This window comes from Mustelus asterias, chromosome 3 (genome assembly GCF_964213995.1).
Source record: "Mustelus asterias chromosome 3, sMusAst1.hap1.1, whole genome shotgun sequence".
Classification (NCBI taxonomy): domain Eukaryota; kingdom Metazoa; phylum Chordata; class Chondrichthyes; order Carcharhiniformes; family Triakidae; genus Mustelus; species Mustelus asterias.
This window is the reverse complement of record NC_135803.1, coordinates 11,024,228-11,050,498: the sequence shown is the minus strand read 5'-3', so window position 1 is coordinate 11,050,498 and position 26,271 is coordinate 11,024,228. Positions and strand designations below refer to the sequence as shown.

Sequence of the window (26,271 nt, the reverse complement as noted above, 5' to 3'; positions counted from 1 at the left end):
TAAAATTGACAATGTTATGTATATATTAATTGTATACTTACGCGTCTGACTGAAGCCACTGGAGAATGATTCCTGTGGTGCAGTATAAAATGGAGCCTTGTTTTCGTGGCAAGCGACTGTGAAGCAAGACAGAAGTGTTTTTTAAAAAAATAAACAGAATAGCAACAAACTATTTTCCCTTGGACAGCTCACTCTGGGTCAAATTCTTCGGACGAGGACATGTAATAGCAATAAACATTTCTATGCTGCATTTTACTCTCTTCAAATACCAAGCCCTAAGAGGGGATTGGCAATCACAAACTTCTATATGACGGCACAATACTGCAGTGGTTTCCCATTGCCTTCTGCAGGCTCTGCCTAATAAAAGTAGTTTATTCATTAGTCACAAGTAGGCTTATATTAACACTGCAGTGAACTTACTGTGAAAATCCCTTAGTCACCACACCGTGTGCGGCACAGTGGCACAATGGTTAGCACTGCTGCTTCACAGCACCAGGGACCCGGGTTCGATTCCCGGCTTGGATCACTGTCTGAGTCTGCACGTTCTCCCCATGTCGGCGTGGGTTTCCTTCGGGTGCTCCGGTTTCCTCCCACTGTCTGAAAGACGTGCTGGTTAGGTGCATTGACCCAAACAGGCGCCAGAGTATGGCGGCTAGTGAAATTTCACAGTAACTTCATTGCAATGTTAATGCAAGCCTTACTTGTGACTAATAAATAAACTTTTTTTAAAAACTCTCCGGCGCCTGTTTGGGTACACCGAGGGAGAATTTAGCATGGCCAATGCACCTAACCAGCACGTCTTCGATGCCCCCCCAATTCTTAATGTTATTTATTAGTCATAAGTATGGCTTACATTAACATTGCAATGAAGTTACTGTGAAATTCCCCTAGTCGCCACAGTCCGATGCCTGTTCGTATCAATGCACCTAACCAGCACATCTTTCTGACTATGTGAGGAAACTGGAGCACCCAGAGGAAACCCACACAGACATGGGGAGAACGTGCCCACTCCACACAGACAGTGACGCAAGCCAGGAATCGAACCCAGATCTCTGGCGCTGTGAAGCAGCAGTGATAACCACTGTGCTACTGTGCCGCCCCACCTGCCATCGGCGTAGTGGAAGGATTTGCAGTTTGATAATCAACCAGTTTGACCATATGACAAACACACTTGCCGTGGACAGTGAGTCCCAGAGTGGGGTTTGAATGTGCCACTTTTAACATTTCTGAAAAAAGCTCAAGAAACTTCAGAAATGGAAGTATGCCTGGAACATCGACATTTAACACTTTTAACACAGCAAAACGTCACAAGGCTATTGACAGGATGCAGCCAGACAAAAATTGACAACGCGCTAAAGGAGACTTTAAAATGAGCTAGGTCACTGAGGTCGATTTTAAGGAGCTTTAAGGGAGGAGACGCTCAGACTTAGAGGTTTAGGGAGGAAATTCCAGAGCGTAGAGCCTAGGTACATGAAGGCATGGAAGGCAATGAGGAAGATGGCAGACAGGAGGACAGAGTTGGAGAAAAGCAGAGTTTTCCCAGAGGAATGTCGAGCTGGAGACAGAGGGGTGACTGAGAGTCAAGAGACATAAAATGCAGAACAGGATTCTTCAAAGTACATTTGGAACTTGAACTCAAGCTTGCAGATCAGTTGCTGAGGGGCAGCATGCCAAGATTCTTGGGAGACGCGTGGTGTGATGGTGCGGACGTCGAGAGGAAAAGCCTTTGATGGCAATGTGCTGACGTGTTCAAATAGGTTGGAGAGGAACAATGCAAGTGATTGGATGACAAAACTGGATTCGGAAAAGATGATGTCCAACTGTGTCTAATGCTGTGAAAAGGAAAGAGCATGGGGGAGATGGGCATCAGGGTCTCAGCTACATTACAACACCCATGTTATCAAAGGTTAAACTCAAAAAGGTGGAACACAGAATCTTCTGGGCACTTAAAATAATACATAGTAAATTTATCATGTTTCCAGAAATCAGGCACCCCTGTCTGAAACATTAAATTTAAAACTCACTGATTTGTGTAGTTATTCCAAATATTTAAACTGCAGCCAGAGCTCAGTAGGAAGCACTCTCACCTCTGCGTCAGAAGCTTGTGGATTGAAGACCCACTCCCAATACTTGACAATAAAATCTGGGCTGATGCTAAGTGAGCCCTGCACTGTCACAGATGCCACCTTTCAGATTCCTTCCCCTCTCAAATGCACATTAAAAAAAATCCCACGGCACTATTTCGAACAACCAGGGAGGAGTCGTGGCTAATATTTATCCTTCAACTAACATCACTATAAACAAATTATCTCGTCATTAGCACACTGCTGCTTGTGGTACAATGCAGTGTGTAAACTGGCTGCTGCACTTGCTAGAATTCACATAGCATCTTCAATATAGTACAACAAGCCAAGTCAATCATACCAGGTTAACATTATTGGACAACCAGCAGTGTACGTTTTGTATTGCATACATAGACATATGTGCCCACAGCACAGCTAGCAAACCTCAGACCAACAAATCAGTTGTAGTTTTGGAGAACCCAGAGAAAGCAACGAGCAGCGTCGGAAATGGGCAGCACAGTGGTTAGCGCTGCTGCCTCAGCGCCAGGGACCCAGGTTCAATTCCAGCCACAGGTCACTGTCTGTGTGGAGTTTGCACATTCCCCCCGTGTCTGCGTGGGTTTCCTCCGGGTGCTCCAGTTTCCTCCCATAGTCCAAAGATGTGCGGGTTGGGTTAATTGGCCATGCTAAATTGGCCCCAGTGTCAGGGGATTAGCAGGGCAAATATGTGGGTTTGCAGGAACAGGGCCTGGGTGGGATTGTGGTCGGTACGTCCACCCAGGAGAGCAAACGGAGTTTCAATTCACTGCCTCATCTGAATAACAGCAGCTTCAACAGTGCAGCACTCCACCAGTACCAAATGCAATTCAGCCTGGGCTTTGTCCTCGAACTTTGACGTGGGACTTGAACTGACAACCTCCTGAGAGGCAAAAGTACTCCCAACTGAACCATGGCTGACATGGCGACTGAATGAGCTGATCAAACGTCGCATCCTCTTAAAAAAACTGGTATAGTCCTAATCAAATCCACGAATAAAAAAAGGTGCACAAGACAACCAGCCATCCATGTACGCAGAACAAGTATTTTCAGCTAGCTTATACAACGGGATTGAGGAAGTCTCACTGACAGCTCAACAGGATATGAAAAATAGGCCAAATATAGTTTTATTAATCAATGAAAGGTGTCAGCACTGCACTGGAAGCAGAACAGTAGGAAAAGTAGGAAGCTGTGTTCAGAATCTAATAACAGTTTCTATATTTAAAATAATACTTGGTGCAAGGTTGAGAATCATCTTTCTGATCCCTGCTATCCCCAGTGCCCTGTCCAACACCTGCCCTCATCTCACATCAATAAAACAGATTAAAGTTTATTTATTAGTATCACAAGTAGGCTTACATTAACCCTGCAATGAAGTCACTGTAAAAATCCCTTTGTTGCCACACTCCAGCACCTGTTTGGGTACATTGAGGGAGAATTTAGCATGGCCAATGCACCTAATCCGCACGTCTTTTGGACTGTGGGAGGAAACCGGAACAGCCGGAGGAAACCCACGCAGACATGGAGAGAACATGCAGACTCTGCACAGTCGGTAGGTCATGTACCAACCGACACAGAAATAGCTTCTTCCCTGCTGCCATCAGACTTTTGAATGGACCTACCTCGCACTAAGTTGATCTTTCTCTACACCCTAGCTATGACTGTAACACTACATTCTACACTTTCCTTTCTTTCTCTATGAACAGTATGCTTTGTCTGTATAACATGCAAGAAATAATACTTTTCACTGTTGATTATTACATGTGATGCATTTTGGTAGATTGAACCAGGGCAGGACTTACTCAGTTAATAGAACATAGAACATTACAGCGCAGTACAGGCCCTTCGGCCCTCGATGTTGCGCCGACCAGTGGAACCAATCTAAAGCCCCTCTAACCTACACTATTCCAATATCATCCATATGGTTATCCAATAACCATTTGAATGCTCTTAATGTTGACGAGTCCACTACTGCTGCAGGCAGGGCATTCCACGCCCTTACTACTCTCTGAGTAAAGAACCTACCTCGAACATCTATCCTATATCTCTCACCCCTCAATTTAAAGCTATGTCCCCTCGTGCTAGCCAACACCATCCGAGGAAAAAGGCTCTCACTATCCACCCGACCTAATCCTCTGATCTAATGGTCGGGTGTTGGGGAGAGTTACAGGACAAAGAGGTCTAGGCTACATGTTCATAGCTCCTTGAAAGTGGAGTCACAGGTGGACAGAGTGGTGGAGGCAGCATTCGGCATGCTTGGTTTCATTGGTCAGAACATTGAATACAGGAGTTGGCACGTCTTGTTGAAGTTGTACAAGACATTGGTAAGGCCTCACTTGGAATACTGTGTACAGTTCTGGTCACCTATTATAGGAAGGATATTATTAAACTAGAAAGAGTGCAGAAAAGATTTACTAGGATGCTACCGGGACTTGATGGATTGAGTTATAGGGAGAGGCCGGATAGGGCATTTTTCTCTGGAGCATAGAGGGCTGAGAGGCAATCTTATAGAGGTCTATAAAATAATGAGGGGCATAGATCAGCTCGATAGTCAATATCTTTTTCTAAAGATAGGGGAGTCTAAAACTAGAGGGCATAGGTTTAAGGTGAGAGGGGAGAAATACAAAAGGGTCCAGTGGGACAATTTCTTCACTCAGAAGGTGGTGACTGCCTGGGACGAGCTGCCAGAGGCAGTAGTAGAGGCGGGTACAACTTTGTCTTTTAAAAAGCATTTAGACAGTTACATGGGTAAGATGGGTATAGAGGAATATGGGCCAAATGCGGGCAATTGGTACTAGCTTAGGGGTTTAAAAAAAAGGGCGGCATAGACAAGTTGGGCCGAAGGGCCTGTTTCCATGCTGTAAACCTCTATGACTCTATGTGACAATAAATCAAATCAGACAGTGACCCAAGCTGGGAATTGAACCCGGGTCCCTGGCATTCTGAGGCAGCAGTGCGAACCACTGTGCCACCGGGCTGCCCTATCACACATTCCAATAAACAACAAAGTGGCTGCTAATTAAAGCAGAAAATGCTGGATAAACTCAGCAGGTCTGGCAGCATTTATGGAGAGAGAAACAGAGTTAACGTTTCGAGTTCGTGGGTGCTACATTTCCAACAAAACTACTGAGGCTCCACTTTTAAAAAAATACTTCATCATCTGTAAAGCACTGTACGAATGCCCCGAGGACATGAAAAATGCACCATCAAGGCAAGTTCATCCTGTGTGTGTAGAACTCCAACAGCAGGCACATTCCTGCAGTGCAGAATCAATACACATAGTTCTTCTTCCTTCTTATGGGTCATTTAATTGATGTACAGATCCATTACCAATTAAGCTGGTGACTGAAGGAGCAGAACTCATCCCATCTGCTGAGCTAATGCTATTACGTGATAAGCTTTGCCTGTCATCATACATAACATTGGAACAAAGTGAAGTTGAGCAACGGGCAAACTCAAAATATCAGACATTCATATATGGCACATGGATGTTTAGAATTAGAGTATTTGGCAATCACATTCATTTCTAGCATGGCTGCAACATTCAACAAGCCCTGCTCATTGCTTAGCCCAACCCCCTCGAGTAATGAAGCAGCCAGTACTAACCTCTGTAACCTGATCTGGTAGCCAGTACTGTTTCCATCACCGCAGGCTTCTGCTCTTTCTGCTGCTACTCTCTCGGCTATCTGAAGGTGCAAAAACAAACAATATTAACACGCAAGACAATAAAATGTAGGAGCAATAAATGGGCTATTCAACCCATCGAGTCTGCTCCGTCATTCAATGAGATCATGACTGATATCATCATTATCAACTCTACTTTCCCGCCTTATTCCCATAACTCTCGATTCCCTTACTGATTAAAAATCTGTCTATTTCAGCCTTGAGTACACTTAACCCAATCTCTACAGCCCTGTGCGGTAAAGAATTCCACAGATTCACTCTCCTCAGCAAAGAAATTCCTCCTCATCTGTCTTAAATGGGTGACCCCTTCCTCAGAGATTATGCCTTCTGATCCTGGACTCTTCCAAATGGGGAAACAACCTCTCAGCCTGAACCTGTCAAGCCCCATGAGAATCCTCTGTGTCTGAATAAAGACACCCTCATTCTTCTAAACTCCAGTGAGTATAGGTACAACCTACTCAACATCTTCTCATAAGAAAATCTTTCCATACCTGGGATCAACCTTCTCTGGATTGCCTCCAATGCCAGTATATCTTGGATAAAGGGACCAAAATTGCTCACAGTCGGAACTGGAATAGGCCATGGGGGGGAGGTTCCAGGTTGCCACTACACACGGTGATGAAATGCTTCCCAATTTTACCCCTAAATGGCCTGGCTGTCATTTTAAGATATGCCCCTTAATGCTTGATTCTCTAGTTATTTCCTTTGCATCAACCCTATTGAGTCTTTTACACCTCAATTAATTCTAGGATATGGAGGGAAGTGACATTGGCCGTAATTTTTCTGTCTTCCTTAGACTCGGGGTGGTCCCACAGGACTAGAGAATTTTTTTTTATTCGTTCGTGGGACATGGGCGTCGCTGGCTGACCAGCATTTATTGTCCATTCCGAGTTGCCTGAGGGCAGTTGAGAGTCAACCACATTGCTGTGGCTCTGGAGTCACATGTGGGCCAAACCAAGTGAGGATTTCCTTCCCTAAAGGACATTAGTGAACCAGATGGGTTTTTACAACAATCGACAATGGTTTCATGATCATCAGTAGATTCTTAATTCCAGATATTTTTTATTGAATTCAAATTCCACCATCTGTCGAGGTGGGATTTGAACCTGGGTCACCAGGAACAGGAGTTTCTGGATTAATAGTCTAGCGATAATACCACTAGACCATCGCCTTCCCATAACATTTCAAAAAAAGGGGTGAGTTCAACAACTGCAGGCCAATCAGTTTAACGTCTGTGAAGGGGAAACTTCTAGGAACAATAATTTGGGACAAAATTAATAGTCACACGGACAAATTAGGGTTCGTTAAGGAAAGCCAGCATTCATTTCTCAAGGGAAAATCATGTTTAGCTAATTTGCTGGAATATTTTGAAGAGGTAGCAGAAAGGGCTGATGGGGACATTGCTGTTTGTGTAGCATACATGGACTTCCAAAAGACATTTGAAACAGTGCCAAACAACAGACCCACTTGCGAGCAAATTATAGCTCATGGAATAAAAGGGAAAGTAGCAATATGAATACGGAATTGGCTGAGCGACAGGAAACAGAGGCTACTGGCTAATGGACGTTTTTTGCACTGTAGGAAGCTTTGTCATGGAGTTCCCCAGGGTTCAGTGTTGGATCCACGCATTCCCTGATAGAAATGAATGATCTATTCCTTGGCGCACAGGGAACAAGTCCAAAGTTTGCAGATGATTCATAACTTCAAAGCACTGTGAACTTTGAGGATAGTGTAGAACTTCAAAAGGACATAGACAAGTTGGTGGAATGGGCGGACAGGTAGCAGGTGAACGTCAATACAGAGAAATGTAAGCTGATTTATTTTGGTAGGAAGAACATGGAGAAACAATATAAATAAAGAGTACAATTCTAAAAGGGATGCAGGACCAGTGGTGCTGGGTGTATAATGCCTAAATCATTGAATGCGGCAGGACAGATTGAGACAGACATTAATAAATACAATATCCTGGGCTTTATTAGTAGTCCAACGCCGGCATCTCCACATCTTTATTAGTAGGGACATAGAGTACAAGAGCAAGAAGGTTATGTAATACTTGCGCAAGTCACTAGTTCAGCCTCAGCTAGACTACTTGTCATTAGTTCTGGGTGCCATACTTTAGGAAGGATGTGAAGGCATTAGAGATGGTGCAGAAAAGATTCAGGATAATCTTTCCAAGGACGAGGAACTTGAGTTATGAAGATATTGGCGAAATCAGACTGTTTTCCTTAGAGAAAAGGTTGAGAAGAGTTTGGATAGGGGTTTTCAAAATTTTGAAGGGTCGACACAGAACAGATAAGAGAGAAATCGTTCCCCACTTGTGAAAGAATCAGCAGCGAAAGAGCACAGATTTCAAGTCATTAGTAAAAGCAGCAAAAGTTATGGGAGAATTTTTTTTAAAAACACGAGTGGTTCAGGTTTGCAGCCCACTGCCAGATTATGTAGTAGAGGCAGGTTCAATTGAAGCATTCAAAAAGGTATTAGGCTGTTCTCTGAAAGGGAAGAATGTGCAGGGTTACAGAGAGAAGTTGAGGAAATGGTCGCAGGTCAGTTGCTCATTTAGTGAGCCGGTGCAGACGCAATGGGCCAAATGGCAGCCTCCAGCACCGTAACAATTCTGAGGCTCCGTGATCACTTGTCAAAAGTCTAGAGAATACATGTCACGTTGATCTGACTTATTGTCATATGTATTAATATACAGTGAAGAGTATTTTTCTTGCGCGCTACACAAAGCATACCATACATAGAGAAGGAAAGGAGAGGATACAGAATGTAGTGAAGAGATCGAATTAATGCATTGTTACAGAATTCAAAAGAGTTAGAGTAGAGTTTTAAAGTTTTAAGTTTATTTATTAGTGTCACAAGTAGGCTTAACACTGCAATGAAGTTACTGTGACAATTCCCTCGTCGCCACACTCCGGTGCCTGTTCGGGTACACTGAGGGAGAATTTAGCATGGCCAATACACCTGACCAGCACGTCTTTCAGAGAGTGGGAGGAAACCGGAGCATCCGGAGGAAACCCACACAGACGTGGGGAGAACATGAAGACTCTGCACAGTGACCTAAGCTGGGAATTGAACCTGGGTCCCTGGCGCTATGAGGCAGAAGTGCTAACCACTGTGCCACCGTGAGAGTAAAAGAGAGAATTAGAGGGTATACTGGGCACAGCTTGCGAGAAGCCGCCACACTCCGGTGCCATCTTGGGAATTTATGCAATGTGTCCTCAAAATTTAACCTTCTAAATTCCAGTAACATTCATATGTTACCCATCGGGACGAGATTTGCAGGTTGAGCTGGAACTACAAAAGATTACATTGCCTTCCTGCTGCCACTTAAATTGTGTTGTGCAAATCCAGATTCAATTCCCAGGAGGAGCATGGCTTATATCAAGAGTATAAAGAGACCAGGCATCATTTGTAAGTCAGGGAATGTGATTACAGAACGGTTCAATCAGTAGCAAAGAGATTTCAAAGCTAACATATCTTTTAATCACAAACCACAATTGTAATTTTCTTACTGTTCAGGTCCATAATTCAGGAATGTCCACATTTTTGTCTTTCTCCCACACTTCGATGTATATCATGGTGTCCAAAAACATAATTATGACATACACAAGGTGATATTGAAGGATTTCTTCAGTTTAGAAGAGGCAGCTTCTATTTATTAGAAAATCACTCAGAAACGCATCATTACTTGTCATGATACTCGATTACTTCCTTAAAACTCTTTATCACCTTACCTTGAAATTTTTATTTTAAATACATGAATTGTACTTTGGCCTGGCACGATGGCACAGTGGTTAGCACTGCTGCCTCACAGTGCCAGGGACCCGGATTCGCTTCCTGGCTTGGGTCACTGTCTGTGTGGAGTTTGCACATTCTCCCCATGTCTGCGTGGGTTTTCTCCGGGTGCTCCGGTTTCCTCCCACAGTCCAAAGATGTGCGGGTTAGGTGGATTGGCCATGCTAAATTGCCCCTTAGTGTCAGGGGCAGTAGCTAGGTTAAATGCATGGGGTTATGGGGATAGGGCCGAGGTGGGATTGTGGTCAGTGCAGACTCGATGGGCCGAATGGCTTCCTTCTGCACTGTCAGATTCTATGATTCTCCTGCCATTTTACAAGTTAATTTCTAAACTGATAGCTGGATATTGAATTTGCTCACAGTGCCAGTGTCCCCTGACGATACATTCGCCCAGTGGCACGCAAACTAGACAGGTTATTGGATCGGCACATAGCAAACAAGTTTTTCTTGTTCACTCATGGGACATGGGCATCGCTGACTGGCCAGCATTTATTGCCCATCCCTAGCTGCCCTTGAACTGTTTCGCTCTGCCATTTCAGAGGGCAGTTGAGAATCAACTACATTGCTCTGGCTCTGGAATCACATGTAGGCCAGACCAGGTAAGGACGGCAGATTTCCTTCCCTAAAGGACATTAGTGAACCAGATGGGCTTTTCCAACAATCGACAATGGCTTCATGGTCATCAGTAGATTCATAATTCCAGATTTTTTTTAATTGAATTCAAATTCCACCATCTGCCATGGTGGGATTCAAACCCGGGTCGCCAGAACATTAGCCAAGTGTCAGGATTAATAGTTTAACATTAATACCACTAGGCCATCACAGCAGACGGGATGCAGTTTGGACACCCCAGGCAAAGCAGGCACAAAAGACAAAATAAAAGTGCTGAGACTTACAGAGATTGCGCTGATCCGCCGGGGTTGAGTACACACGACCCTGCACAAAGAACCCTTCCCACTCTCAATGTAGTCGTCCAGAATGAACTGGGTCACCTGCGTGGTTTTCCCACAACCTGTTTCTCCGCTTATGACAAGCACCTGATTTGCATTGATCAACTCCACAACCTCCTGCAATTCAGAACATGTATGAAAAGAACACAAGGTTAGTCAAGGTCTATATTCAAGGTACTGTAATGCTCACACTCTAATTACCATCGCTCCTGACTATTCAGCAGAGTTTCCTGCCTCTATCTCCAGCCTGGCAATGTTACTTGTATTGCTTCAGCTTCTGAGGAATGGAAAACAGTATTGAACACTAAAATCATTCGCGCGCAAGTCCACTTTAGACCTTATGGAAGGAAGGTAATCGATGAAGCAGCCAAAGCTGGTTGGGCACTCCCCTGAGAAACCCCTGCAGTGATATCCTGAGGCTGAAATGTTTGGGCTCCAACAAGCAGAACCATCTTCCTTTGTACTGGCTATGGTTCCAACCAGTGCAGATTCTCTCCTGATTCACAATCACTCCAATTTAACTCGGGCTCTTTGGTCCCACATTCTGTTGAAAGCTCAAGGCTGTCACTCTCACCTCTGGAATTCAGTTCTTTTGGACCAAGGTTATAATGAAGGCCGAAGCCAAGTAGTCCAAACAGAACGCAAGCGGAGCGATGAGCAGGTTCTGGGTTATCTGGGGTTCACAGATTATCTGAGAATCAGCAGGTTATTCGGGGGGTCAGCTGGCTTAGTTGGCTGGACGGCTGGTCTGTGATGCAGAGTGATGCCAACAGCACAGGTTCAATTCCCGTACCGGCCGAGGTCATTCATGAAGGCCCCGCTTTCCCAACCTTGCCCCTCACCTGAGGTGTGGCGATCCTCAGGTCAAATCACCACCAGTCAGTTCCTGCCTCAAAGGGTCGAGCAGCTTATGGTTATTTGGGACTATGGCAACTTTACCTTTTCTTTATTGGTGAGTGCTATCACAGCACTGTCAAAGACAGCCTCCGTCAATTTGCTGATGATTATAAGAGTACAGTAAGAAGCCTCACAACACCAGGTTAAAGTCCAACAGGTTTATTTGGAATCATGAGCTTTCAGGACGCTGCTCCCTCATCAGGTGAGTGGAGGGGTAGGTTTCACAAACACGGCATATATAGGCAAAGACACAATTGCAAGATAATGATTGGAGCTCCGAAAACTCATGATTAACCTGGTGTTGTGAGACTTCTTACTGTGCCCACCCCAGTCCAACTCCAGCATCTCCACATCATTATAAGAATAGACTGATGGGGCAGTATTTGGCCGGATTGAATTGTATTACTTCATTCCAGAGTGCACTGGGAAGACTCATTCCTCACATTACTGATAATGCGTTGTTCTATTTCAATAAGGCTTTTACTGAACAGAAGATAACTGGACAATTTTGTAGGTGGTCGGGTAGATGCCAGTGTTGTAGGTGTATTGGAACAGCTTGGTCAAAACAAACGTGTATTTTAAGAATACAATCTAGTCCCCAGCAAGGCAGAGCATTTTCAGCATACTCAGGAGCCAACGGAAGAATGGAGAGCCTGTGAGAATCCACTCGTCGCCACACTGTTCGGGTGGACTGAGGGAGAATTTAGCATGGCCAATGCACCTCACCTGCACGTCTTTCAGACTGTGGGAGGAAACTGGGGAACCCGGAGGAAACCCACACAGTTTCCTGTCACGGGGAGAACGTGCAGATTCCGCACAGACAGTGACCCACTTTGACAGTGCTGTGATAGCACTCACCAATAAAGAAAAGGTAAAGTTGCCATAGTCCCAAATAATCGTAAGCTGCTCGACCCTTTGAGGCAGGAACTATGAGCGATAGTTGGAACAGATCATTCCAGAACTTGGGAATACAATGCGCTCTCAAGTTGGAGGTCTGTGAGGCCTGGGAACTATGTTGTATTATTTACATGACATTTAATGTAGTATAGAAGTCTGGGGCGGCACAGTGATTAGCACTGCTACCTCACAGTGCCAGGGACCCGGGTTCGATTCCGGCCTCGGGTGACTGTCTGTGAGGAGTTTGCACATTCTCCCCGTGTCTCCGTGGGTTTCCTCTGGGCGTTCGGGTTTCCTCCCACAGTCCAAAGATGTGTGTGTTAGGTTGATTGGCCAAAATAAATTGCCCTTTAATGTCAGGGGGATTCGGAGGGTAAATATGTGGGGTTACAGGGATAGGACAGGACCTGGGTGGGATTGCTGTCGGTGCAGGCTTGATGGGCCAACTGGCCTCCTTCTGCACTGTAGATTCTATGAACTGTCAATGCAATAAAAATGATACAAAGCTACCATGCACAAACAAGGAGCGAAGGTGCCATTGTCAGACCACCAATTCTTTGTTGGAAGAAATCAACTAACACTGTAGAACTCAAAGTAATTTAAAAAGGCTTTTAAAATACAAACACTAATGAGAGCAAGTTATCTGACATTATAACCAGGTTGATGAGCTCCCAAGGTGGAGGGCAGGTCCATCATGTGGCCCTCTGGCCACAGCACTGGATATATTTGATATGCAGACATAGATTTCTTAAACTAAGTAAATCGTCACACGAGAAAATTGCCTGCATTACAAACATAATTTAAAAACCATCACTTACATTCCTCATTCCGTAGGAGGGGAGTTTTTCTCGGAATCTCTGAGAAAATAAAGTGAGAATAACATAGATTAAGAAATCACACTATTACTGCCATCACATAAAGATAACAACTATATTCAGGAAACTAGATTCTGATAAAAGAGCTCCACAGGTTTACCGACAGATTGAAATCAATTGTGCACGGTTAGTTATTACAATGTCACAGTGATGCTTTCCTTTGGCTAGTTTCAGTCTCTGGATAGCTCGATGGAAAATAAAACCCAGAAATGAAAATGGAAACACAAAGGTGATTCATTGGCAACTCCACTTCCTCCATATGGGGTGGCACGGTGGCACAATGGTTAACACTGCTGCCTCACAGCACTGAGTTCAATATCGGACTCCAGTGACTGTGTGAAGTTTGCACGTTCTCGCCATGTCTGCGTGGGTTTCCTCCCACAGTCCAAAGATGTGAGAGTTAGGTTGATTGATCATGCTAAATTGCCCCTTAGTGGGGTCTACCAGGGTAAATATGGAGGGTTACGGGGATGGGCCCTGTGTGGGATGGTTGTCAGTGTAGGCTCAATGGGCTGAGTGGCCTCACAGTTAGCACTGCTGCCTCACAGCAACAGGGACCCGGGTTCGATTCCCGGCTTGGGTCACTGTCTATGCGGAATCTGCACGTTCTCCCCGTGTGTGTGTGTGTGGGTTTCCTCCGGGTTCCCCGGTTTCCTCCCACAGTCTGAAAGACGTGCAGGTGAGGTGCATTGGCCATGCTAAATTCTCCCTCAGTCCACCTGAACAGTGTGGCGACGAGGGGATTCTCACAGTAACGTCATTTCTGTGTTAATGTAAGCCTACTTGTGACACTAATAAACTAAAAAAACGAAAATCTCCTTCTGCACTGTAGGGATTCTATGATTCCTTCACCCACTGCTGGATGCCATGTCTTATTATTTATTTATTAATCACAAGTAAGGCTTACATTAACACTGCAATGAAGTTACTGTGAAATTCCCCTAGTCGCCACACTCCAGCGCCGGTTCAGGTCAATGCACCCAACGTCTTCAGCTCGTCCCTAAGCTCTGGTCATCCCTGTCTATACCTCTCCTCTTTGGCTCACTACAAAATCTTCAATTTAAAAAAATCACCACTGTGAACCACCTTGGGACTTGTTTTGTCCATGTTGAAGGCACGATATAAATGCAAGTTAATGATTCTATTGTACAGAGAAATTGAACACTCAGCTTTAGATTCTTCAGCTTTGATATTAATGTAAGCTTATTTTATTTCCCCCATCACAGAAGCTGACAGATTGGCACAATCTCCCCACCATCTGCCAGACAGTTCAGCTTGGCAGCACTTGACTTGCAATTTTCTTAAAATCTTTACAAAAATCAGTTCTAATTGGCATCTCTGCTGGGCAGCTTCTCAAATACATTTAAAATGAACGCTCCCAATGAAAAGTTAAACAGCTGTACTGAAGGCTGACTGTCATTCCATCCAGCTGCTTTTCTATTTTAAATATCAGTAAACTATGTCAAATATTTGTGCTGACATAAACACGATGGGCTGAATGGCCTGCTTCATGAATTCTCCTTCCTCGGCTGGGAGTGGATATTTTTGAAAGTATATTTCAGGCACTATTCGTGATTAAGTCATTGCCGGGCTACAGGGAAAGAGCAGTAGTGGGCCGAATTGGGTAGCTCTTTCAAAGGGCCAGCACATGCATGATAGGCCGAAGGGCCTCTTGTTGCACTTTATGATGCTAACTCTAACAATTGGGACTAGCTTAGTCGTTAAAAGAAAAAAGGGACAGCATGGGCAAATTGGGCTGAAGGGCCTGTTTCCATGCTGTAAACCTCTATGACTGTATAACTCTATCCCAATAATACTCCTGTTAAAATGGCCCTCCAACTGCTTGAGGGGCAAGTGTTTTTCTCTCTCAATTTCCTGGGACAATAAGTCCTGTGGCCTCATCGAAGAGGCTTTTGAATTACAAGCAGCCCTGTGATGTAGGCTACAACCACACGGAACTGAGATAAACACAATTCATGTAGAATGCCTGCAATTGGGGCGGCACGGTGGCACAGTGGCTCACACTGCTGCCTCAAGCACCAGGGACCCGGGTTCAATTCTGGCCTTGGGTCACTGTCTGAGCGGAGTTTGCACATTCTCCGTGTCTGCGTGGGTTTCCTCCGGGTGCTCCGGTTTCCTCCCACAGTCCAGAGATGTGCGGGTTAGGTTGATTGGCCATGCTGAATTCTCCCTCAGAGTCAGGGGATTAGCAGGGTAAATATGTGGGGTTACGGGGATAGGGCCTGGGTGGGATTGTGATCAGTGCAGACCCGATGGGCCAAATGCATCCTTCTGCACTGTAGGGATTCTATGATCTATGACACATTCAGTCATAAATCCAGGTGGATTTAAATCCAGGTCCCATGGGTGAAAACACAGTATTTAAACCAACCAGTACATTAAATTGGCTTTTGACTACATAGAAACTTTGTACAGGAATGATCTCAGGGTAACGTGGAGCATGTTACAAGTCACTGACATTTTGTTGGTTTAGGAAAAGGATACAGATGACAAAACCATTTAAGAGTTGAGCATCACAAGCTAAAGTTCAGGGGTGCTAATGCTCCGAACCATTTATTCTTTCTGACATATGGTCCTTTAGATTGGGCAAATTCCCAACATCAATACCTTCATCTCCAGGTATCTCAAACTCGATGTCTTCTTCATTAGGTTTTCTCTCAGCTCCTCGTCCAAAAACACATCCGGAGTGATGGTTTCGAAGAGATACTCTAGGTCAGCACTGGTCTCTGGTTTAGTTTCCTTGTTGGTTGAAGCAGAGGGATACGCACTTCTGTGATGGGTTGGGAGGAAAATGAAACAAAGTTCAGGAAAAAATTAGAAATTTGCCAGAGGGCAATGAGTTAGATGATCAGTTAATCTGCTTTAGTGATGCTGACATATAAAGAACAGACTTGCAGTTATATAGCATCGCCCCTGGCCACAGAACATCCAAAAGCATTTCACAATTAATGGAGAAGTTTTCAAAACAGGTCGCTGTTGTAATCTCGGGGAACGATTTGCACGTAGCAAGGTCTCACAAACAGCAAGGAGATAAATTCCCAGATAATTTGTTTGAGTGATCTTAGTTGAGGAATAAATGCTGACCTGGACACTAGGAGAAGTAAAGTTTATTTATTAGTGTCACAACTAGGCTTACATTAACACCGCAATGAAGTTACTGTAAAAATTCCCTAGCGACACACTCCAGCACCTGTTCGGGTACACCAAGGGAGAATATAGCATAGTCAATGCACCTAACCAGCATGTCTTTCGGAATGTGGGAAGAAACCAGAGCACCCAGAGGAAACCCACACAGACATGGGGAGAACGTGCAAACTCCGCACAGACCCAAGCCGGGAATCGAACCCAGGTCCCTGGCACTGTGAGGTAGCAGTACTAACCACTGTGCCACCCAAGACCCCTGCTCATCTTTGAATTTTGCCATGGGATCTTTTACACCCACCTAAAGAGGCAAACAGGACCAGGATATTGGCTGTAAAGTATGATTTTGAGAGTGTGATTTTGTGAGTGTGATTGTTATGATCTTACTCAACTAAGTCTATGGGACAGCTCTCCCAATTTTGGCACAAGTCCCCAGAGGTTAGTGAGGAGGACTTTGTATGGTCGACAGGACTAGTGGGACTATTGTTGTTTAAGTTGCTAACGTTGATGCCAGATGGGTCATCCGGTTTTATTCCTATTCCGCTTGTTAGTAGCAACTTGACATAATTAAGAGGCTTGTTAGCAACATTCCCTCTCAGTTGTATGCCCATGGAATGTTACGATCCCAGTTGATGGAAAGATCCCTGGCTCAAAAGTCCGTAACTTTTAATATAAAACATGGGATTGCTAATTCGTTTCAACCAGAAAAAATATTAAACATGAAAAAATTGGATTTATAATATGATATGCCTTTCCTTCCCCCTTTAGTTTAAGATTAACACGGATTACAAAGTACATCATAAGCTACAATCGTCTCATTAAAACACAAAGGCCTTTTGATACCCACAAGATGCCTGTGGTCAAATACATTCTTCACTCTGAATCCCAAGTGAATGTCTGTCGACGTCTCCTCAGATTTGATTTGATTTATTATTGTCACATATTATACAGTGAAAAGTGTTGTTTCTTGTGCGCTATACAAAGCATACCGTTCATAGAGAAGGAAACAAGAGTGCAGAATGTAGTGCTACAGTCATAGCTAGGGTGAAGAGAAAGATCAACTTAATGCAAAGTAGGTCCATTCAAAAATCTGACGACAGCAGGGAAAAAGCTGTTCTCGAGTCAGTTGATACGTGATCTCAGACTTTTGTATCTTTTACCCGACGGAAGAAGGCGGAAGGGCGAATGTCCGGGGTGCATGGGGTCCTTGAATATGCTAGCTGCTTTTCCAAGGCAGCGGAAAGTGTAGACGGAGTCAATGGATGGGAGGCTGGTTTGCGTGATGGATTGGGCTACATTCACAACCCTTTGCGGTCTTGGGCAGAGCAGGAGCATGTTCTCCACTGCACTTCCTGAAGTCAATGACAATCTCCTTTTATTGACATTGAGGGAGAGATTATTGTTGCCACACCAGTTCACCAGATTCTCTATCTCATTCCTGTCTCTGTCTCGTCATTGTTTGAGATCCAACCCACTACAGTGGTGTCGTCAGCAAACCCGAAAATCGAATTGGAGGGGAATTTGGCTACACAGTCATAGGTGTATAAGGAGTACAGTAGGGGGCTGAGGACACAGCCTTGTGGGGCACCGGTGTTGAGGATGATCGTGGAGGTGGTGGTGTTGCCTATCCTTATTGATTGTGGTCTGTGAATTAGGAAGTTCAGGATCCAGTCGCAGAGGGAGGAGCCGAGGCCCAGGCCTCAGAGTTTGGAAATGAGTTTCATAGGAAAAATAGTGTTGAAAGCTGAACTGAAGACAATAAATAGGAGTCTGACATAGGTGTCCTTGCTATCTCGGTGTTACAGGGTTGAGTGCAGGGCCAGGGAGATGGTGTCTGCTGTGGACCTGTTGCGGCGGTAGGCAAACTGCAGTGGATCCAGGTAGCCCGGGAGGCTGGAATTGATTCGTGCCATGACTAACCTTTCAAAGCACTTCATAATGATGGATGCCAGAGCCACCAGCTGATAGTCATTAAGACCCGCTGCTTGTTTTTCTTAGGTACTGGGATGATGGTCATCTTCTTGAAGCAGATGGGGACCTCACATTGTTGTAAAGAGAAGTTGAAGATGCCTGTGAATACCCCCGCCAGCTGATCTGCGCAGGATCCGAGTGCTCGTCCGGGTACCCATCCGGGCCAGTCACTTTCCTTGGGTTGACCTTCGAGAAACTGCTCTTACATCTGCAATGGTGACCTCAGATACAGGTTCACCCAAGGCTTCCAGGGTGGAGGGCATGCTCTCGCTGACCTCTTGCTCAAAACGGGGATAGAATGCATTGAACTCATCAGGGTGGGGTGCGTTGGAGCCGGCGATTTTACATGCCTGCATCTTGTAGCCTATGTCTTACAGACTTTGCCATAGTCGACAGGGGTCCGTGTGGCTAGCCTGGGACTCTAGCTTGGTCCGCTACTGTCTTTTGACATCTTTGATGTATCTCCTTAGATCGTTTTAACTGGAAGCCAGAGCAGTTGGAGCCAGGTCACTGAGGAGTGAACAGCTTATAATTCTGCCAGGAGAAGCTGGACAGGATAAGGGAGTTGCAAAGATGCAACTTCCCAAGGAACAAGAATCCCCCAGATGATTGTCACACGAGAAACTCCATGCCCAAAAGCATGCTTTGAAATCTTCTCTCAATGCTTTCCCTTAGAGGTTTGCATCCCAAAATCCAGACCAGGTTTTCCAAATGACACTTCTAAACAAAGCTTTCACTCAACTTTTAACAGCAAATCCAATCCAGGATTTTACACCCACCCCTTTAGAATTTTGTTGTCTTGACTACTTGTCCAAATGGTTCACAATTATTTAACTCAGTTCGATTTTTATTAAAACGATATCAAATGTTTCATCTACCTTTGAATCTTCTGTCCCACTTCAAATCTACTTACTACAATTATCCCTTTAACTCAGTACACTGTTCACTCTTTGTTGAATTCTTCTGAATCTTGGTCTCTGTTTACTTAATCTCAGCTGCCTTAAACACTCATTCTGTCCCAATTCCCTGGTTATCTGGATTGTATCTTGTTCTTTGGGAAGCTTGCACTTTTGCAATTCCCTTGTCCTGTCCAGCTTCTCGTGGCAGAATTACGAGCTGTTCACTCCTCAGTGACCTGACTCCAACTGCTCTGGTTTCCAGTTAAAACTAAGAACAAAGGAAGGTGACCTCCTGTTGCCAGGCAACGCCCCTGCTACTATTTTGTTCTTCATGCTGCAGCCTTCTCTAAGAACAATAGAAGCACATTTGGAACTTAACCAACCCCCAAACACCTTTGTCCAGCATGAACCTAACTATGGGCTTCAACCTTCCAGACACATGAACATAAGAACATAAGAACATAAGAAATAGGAGCAGGAGTAGGCCATCTAGCCTGCCCCGCCATTCAATAAGATCATGGCTGATCTGACGTGGATCAGTACCACTTACCCGCCTGATCCCCATAACCCTTAATTCCCTTACCGCTCAGGAATCCATCCATCCGCGCTTTAAACATATTCAGCGAGGTAGCCTCCACCACCTCAGTGGGCAGAGAATTCCAGAGATTCACCACCCTCTGGGAGAAGAAGTTCCTCCTCAACTCTGTCTTAAACCGACCCCACTTTATTTTGAGGCTGTGTCCTCTAGTTTTAACTTCCTTACTAAGTGGAAAGAATCTCTCCGCCTCCACCCTATCCAGCCCCCGCATTATCTTATAAGTCTCCATAAGATCCCCCCTCATCCTTCTAAACTCCAACGAGTACAAACCCAATCTCCTCAGCCTCTCCTCATAATCCAAACCCCTCATCTCCGGTATCAACCTGGTGAACCTTCTCTGCACTCCCTCCAATGCCAATATATCCTTCCTCATATAAGGGGACCAATACTGCACACAGTATTCCAGCTGCGGCCTCACCAATGCCCTGTACAGGTGCATCAAGACATCCCTGCTTTTATATTCTATCCCCCTCGCAATATGGGCCAACATCCCATTTGCCTTCTTGATCACCTGTTGTACCTGCAGACTGGGCTTTTGCGTCTCATGCACAAGGACCCCCAGGTCCCTTTGCACGGTAGCATGTTTTAATTTGTTTCCATTGAGATAGTAATCCCATTTGTTACTATTTCCTCCAAAGTGTATAACCTCGCATTTCTCAACGTTATACTCCATTTGCCATATCCTCGCCCACTCACTCAGCCTGTCCAAATCTCTCTGCAGATCTTCTCCGTCCTCCACACGATTCACTTTTCCACTTATCTTTGTGTCGTCTGCAAACTTCGTTACCCTACACTCCGTCCCCTCCTCCAGATCATCTATATAAATGGTAAACAGTTGCGGCCCGAGTACCGATCCCTGCGGCACGCCACTAGTTACCTTCCTCCAACCGGAAAAACACCCATTTATTCCGACTCTTTGCTTCCTGTCGGATAGCCAGTCCCCAGTCCACTTTAACACACTACCCCCAACTCCGTGTGCCCTAATCTTCTTCAGCAGCCTTTTATGGGGCACCTTATCAAACGCCTTTTGGAAATCCAAAAACACCGCATCCACCGGTTCTCCTCCATCAACCGCCCTCGTCACATCTTCATAAAAATCCAACATGTTCGTCAAGCACGACTTTCCCCTCATGAATCCATGCTGCGTCTGATTGATCGAACCATTTCTATCCAGATGCCCTGCTATCTCCTCTTTAATAATGGATTCCAGCATTTTCCCTACTACAGACGTTAAGCTGAACATTAAACGCATTTAAAACTGTGCCTTATTTCTATTTTTTACCAATAGCAATATAAATTCTTTAAAGCTACCTTTGCTTCCCTAACAGGAGCTGCACAGTAATTGAGAAATTATCACAGGAAGTGGAGGCATAAGTTGCCAGGGTCTCCACCATAACAAAGGATGCAAATGTGAAATGACTGCATCTTAAAGAAACAATGTTTAGAAAAAGCTGAGGTACCTCCAGTTTTTGCTAGAGTCAGCTGAAACCGAGGCACGCTGGTCTTTGTAGTCACTCCGGTCTTTGTAGTCACTCCGGTCTTTGTAGTCACTCCGGTCTTTGTAGTCACTCCGGTCTTTGTAGTCACTCCGTGTCTGGACAGAATTCAGTAGTCGGGTGATGTGTTGCTCTCTTGCTTCATCCATCTGCACAACTGCCCTCTACAGAAAGGCAAAAAGAGCCATACAGTATTTTTTTTCCTATGTTAACTCATTTAAGCAATGACGTCTTACTTTAGGAACCCAAAAAATAATTAATTCTCTAAAACTGTTAACATTTTCAGCTCTGGCAAAATGTAATTCATCTAAAACATTAAATCTGATTCTCTCTCCATAAACGCTACCAGTCCTGCTGAGTATTTTTCTGCAGGATTTAAAGTTTATTTCTTAGTAAGCCTACAATGAAGGCTGCACTGTGAAATTCCCCTAGTCGCCTGTTCGGGTCAATGCACCTAACCAGCACATCTTTCAGAATGTGGGAGGAAACCAGAGCACCCGGAGGAAACCCACGCAGACATGAGGAGAAAGTAAAAACTCCACACAGACAGTGACCCAAGCCAGGAATCGAACCCGGGTCCCTGGAGCTGTGAAGCAGCAGTGCTAACCACTGTGCCACCGTGCCGCCTCTTTTATTTTATAGTATAATTAAATGTCCAAAAATGTCCAGCGTACTAACTGCGGTACAAATAAATCAGTAAAACATTTGTTAGGGTAAGCAGTGAGAACGTGAGAAGATCAGGAACAAGGAAATGCAATCATAAAATTAGAACCAAGCTGCTCAGGGGCAAAAATCAAGAACCACATTTCCAAAGTGCCATTACAAATCTGAAAACTTCTGCAGAACACTGTGGGTTCTGGGGAATAACTGTACCTTTCAGGACTGATATAGATATTGTTCAGTAAGGTTATCAAAGTAAATGGAGGAAGGCAAAGCACTTTGGGAGGACTAACAAGGCAACTGAATATACAATGAATGGTCAGACCTGAGGAATTGGAGGATCAGAGGAACCTTGGTGTGCGTGTCCAGAGATCTCTGAAGACAGCAGGACAGGTTGATGGTAGATAAGGTTTTTTTTTTATTAGTGTCACAAGTAGGCTTGCATTAATACTGCAACGAAGTTACTGTGTAAATCCCCTAGTCGCCACACTCCGGCACCTGTTCGGGTACACTGAGGGAGAATTTAGCATGGCCAATGCAACACTCTCTTGGTTTCACTCAGATTCACCCAAATGGATTCAAAAGATCCTCATTGGAATGAGTGGATGTAGGATAGGGAAAATCTCTCACTCCCAACCAACATTATCCCTCGATCAATATCACTAAAGAAGATTATTAGTTCATTTATAAGTCGACTCTTTTGGAACTTTGTTGTGATGAGAATTTAAACACAAACATAAGTGGCCATGAGGCACTTGGAGACGGCCTAGATTCAGGACAGATGCTACATCAACAACAAAAACAGAAAAAGCTGGAAAATCCCAGCAGGTCTGGCAGCATCTGTAGCGAGAGAATAGAGGCAATATTTTGAGTCTAGATGACCCTTCGTCAGAGTCGAGAGCAAAGAGAATCAGCAGAGATTTATACTATTGAGATGGTTGCGGGAGTGGGATTGGACAAAGGGAATATAAATGAGGATACAGAAGGCCGAGAAGGTCTCAGCTTTCTGTATCCTCATTTACATTCCCTTTGTCCAATTGCAGCCTGCTACTAACAGTATAAATCTCTGTTCTCAGCTCTGACGAAAGATCATCGAGACTCAAAACATTGGCTCTATTCTCTCCCCACAGATGCTGTCAGACCTGCTGGGATTTTACAGCATTTTCTGTTTTTGTTGCAGATTCCAGCTCCTGCAGTATTTTGCGTTTATGCAACATCAACTCAACTCTTCCCTGACTTTGCCCTCTCAAACTCTGATGGGATTTCCACAGCGGTGCAGCAGACGGGCAGCTCTTTTTCCTTTCAAACTGAGACACAAGTTCACCCACCAATAAGAGGGGGGAGGGGGGTGTGGTGAGACGACATGGGGGCCAGTTTGCTGATTGTGATTTCCGTCCATCCACTTCCAACTTCCTCCACTCACACTCACTCAGCGCCTTGTTTTTAATGGGAGAGGTTGGGGGCTGGGAATGAGGGTGGGGGATTGCTGTGTGTCAGGGTGTGTCCAGGGTGGGTAGGAACATCGGAATCAGGGGAAGGTGGCAATTTCAGGCCTTCAAGCCTGCTCCGCCATTCAATCAGATCATGGCTGATCTCTCCCTGGTCTGATTAAATGTGCGTGTGTGTGTTGTGGGATAGGGTCTGGGTCTCTGGCGTATGGATCTCCGTGTGGGGCATGCATGGGGGGTCTCTGTCAGATCTTGCCTGGAGGTGTGTGCGGATCTGTGTCGAGCAGGGGGAATTTTTCTGTGGTGGAGTGCGCGCGCCGGGGGGACAGGTGCGAGGGGGCGCACGTGGGGGGGCCACGCGTGGGGTGCGTGAGAGGGGGTTGGTGTGTGTGAGGGTGTGTGAGAGGGTGTGTGAGAGGGTGTGTGTGAGGGTGTGTGTGAGGGTGTGTGTGAGGGTGTGTGTGAGGGTGTGTGTGAGGGTGTGTGTGAGGGTGTGTGTGAGGGTGTGTGTGAGGGTGTGTGTGAGGGTGTGTGTGAGGGTGTGTGTGAGGGGGTGTGTGAGGGGGTGTGTGAGGGGGTGTGTGAGGGGGGTGGGTGTGCGGGTGTGTGTGTGAGAGGGTGTGTGTGTGGGGTGTGGGTGGTGTGGGTGTGTGGGGTGTGGGTGGGTGGGTGTGGGTGTGGGAGGGGGGTGTGTGTGGGTGGATGTGTGTGGGGGTGTGTGTGGGGGTGTGTGTGTGGGGGTGTGTGTGTGGGGGTGTGGGTGGGTGGGGATGTGTGGGGGTGTGGGTGGGTGGGGATGTGTGTGTGGGGGTGGGTGGGTGTGTGGGTGGGGATGTGTATGTGTGGGTGTGTGTCTGTGTGGGGGTGGGTGTGTGTGGGTGTGTGGGGGTGTGTGTGGGGGTGTGTGGGTGTGTGGGTGGGGGTGTGTGTATGTGTGTGTGGGTGGGGGTGTGGGTGTGTGTGGGGGTGTGTGTGTGGGGGTGTGTGTGTGGGGTGTGTGTGGGGATGTGTGGGTGGGTGGGGATGTGTGGGGGTGTGGGTGGGTGGGGGTGTGTGTGTGGGTGTGTGTGTGGGGGGGTGGGTGTGTGTGTGGGGGGGTGGGTGGGTGTGTGTGGGTGGGGGGGTGGGTGTGTGTGGGTGGGGGTGTGTGCGTGTGGGGGTGTGTGTGTGGGTGTGTGTGTGTGTGGGTGGGTGGGTGGGTGGGTGGGGATGTGTGGGTGGGTGGGTGGGGATGTGTGGGTGGGTGGGTGGGGATGTGTGGGTGGGTGGGTGGGGATGTGTGGGTGGGTGGGTGGGGATGTGTGGGGGTGGGGGTGTGTGTGTGGGTGTGTGTGTGGGGGGGTGGGTGTGTGTGTGGGGGGGTGGGGGTGTGTGTGGGGGTGTGTGTGTGTGTGTGGGGGGGTGTGTGTGTGTGGGGGGGTGGGTGTGTGTGTGGGGGGGTGTGTGTGTGTGTGGGGGGGTTTGTGTGTGTGGGGGGGTGGGTGTGTGTGTGGGGGGGTGGGTGGGTGTGTGTGCGTGGGGGGGTGTGTGTGTGTGGGTGGGGGTGTGTGTGTGGGTGTGTGTGGGGGTGGGTGGGTGTGTGTGTGGGTGGGGGTGTGTGGGTGGGGGTGTGTGTGGGTGGGGGTGTGTGTGTGGGTGTGTGTGGGGGTGGGTGTGTGTGGGGGTGGGTGTGTGTGGGGGTGGGGGTGTGTGGGGGTGGGTGTGTGGGGGTGGGGGTGTGTGGGGGTGGGTGTGTGTGGGGGTGGGTGGGTGGGGATGTGTATGTGTGGGTGTGTGTCTGTGTGGGTGTGGGTGTGTGTGGGTGTGGGTGTGTGTGTGGGTGTGGGTGGGTGTGTGGGGGTGGGTGTGTGTGGGTGGGGGTGTGTGTGTGGGTGTGTGTGGGGGTGGGTGTGTGTGGGGGTGGGTGGGTGGGGATGTGTATGTGTGGGTGTGTGTCTGTGTGGGTGTGGGTGTGTGTGGGTGTGGGTGTGTGTGTGGGTGTGTGTGTGGGGGTGGGTGTGTATGTGTGGGTGTGTGTCTGTGTGGGTGTGGGTGTGTGTGGGTGTGGGTGTGTGTGTGGGTGTGGGTGTGTGTGTGGGGGTGGGTGTGTGTGGGGGTGGGTGTGTGTGGGTGGGGATGTGTATGTGTGGGTGTGTGTCTGTGTGGGGGTGTGGGGGTGGGTGGGGTTGAGGGTAGGTGTGTGTGTGGGTGTGTGTAGGGGTGGGTGTGTGTCCGCCCCTCCCCCTCACCTCGCTGCGCTCCTGCTCTTTGCTTTTCTGGCCCTGCCGCTTGGCGTACCACAGGCCGATGTCTTTGCCCTTTAGGTGTCCGGGGTGGCGGCCCCGGCCTCTGCCGCCCGCCGGGCTCTCCCAGCCGCCGGAGGCCGACGAGGAGGCGCCGGGGGCCCGCCAGTCTTTCCGGGAAGCGGAGCTCATGGCAGTGAGTGATCCCGGGGCCGCCGCTCGGAAACCGGAGCGGCGCAGCCTGATTACGTCACAAGCAGCCCGTCCACTGCTTCTGACATCACAGAGGTCACCGCCTGACCTCCCAGACACGCCCCCTGGAGGAACAAACCCAGCATCACAGTCAGACTGGCAATCATCCGAGTACAGGTACACCCAGCATGGGAATAGTCCCAGCACAGGTACACCCAACATGGGAATAATCCCAGCACAGGTACACCCAGCATGGGAATAGTCCCAGCAGAGGTACACCCAGCATGGGAATAATCCCAACACAGGTACACCCAGCATGGGAATAATCCCAGCGCAGATACACTCAGCATGGGAATAGTCCCAGCACAGGTACACCCAGCATGGGAATAATCCCAGCGCAGATACTCTCAGCATGGGAATAAT

General features: G+C 46.8%; 1 protein-coding gene across 3 annotated transcripts in view; it reads right to left on the bottom strand.

The window, feature by feature from the left end:
* The window catches only part of dhx36 (DEAH (Asp-Glu-Ala-His) box polypeptide 36), a 96,669-nt gene extending 70,754 nt beyond the window's left edge, over window positions 1–25,915 (bottom strand). The window contains exons 1-8 of one of the 3 annotated variants that reach the window (XM_078204735.1): window positions 25,663–25,910; window positions 21,422–21,490; window positions 21,291–21,385; window positions 15,829–15,991; window positions 13,144–13,182; window positions 10,478–10,648; window positions 5,706–5,785; window positions 42–116 (exon numbers count right to left, since the gene is read on the bottom strand). In XM_078204735.1, coding sequence (XP_078060861.1) covers window positions 42–116; window positions 5,706–5,785; window positions 10,478–10,648; window positions 13,144–13,182; window positions 15,829–15,991; window positions 21,291–21,385; window positions 21,422–21,490; window positions 25,663–25,848 — 878 coding nt within the window. In that variant the 5' untranslated portion in view covers window positions 25,849–25,910. Of the gene's footprint in view, window positions 1–41; window positions 117–5,705; window positions 5,786–10,477; window positions 10,649–13,143; window positions 13,183–15,828; window positions 15,992–21,290; window positions 21,491–25,662 lie in introns of all 3 variants that reach the window. The other 2 variants (XM_078204726.1, XM_078204744.1) reach the window with 2 other exon arrangements.
* Window positions 25,916–26,271: the final 356 nt, after the last annotated feature.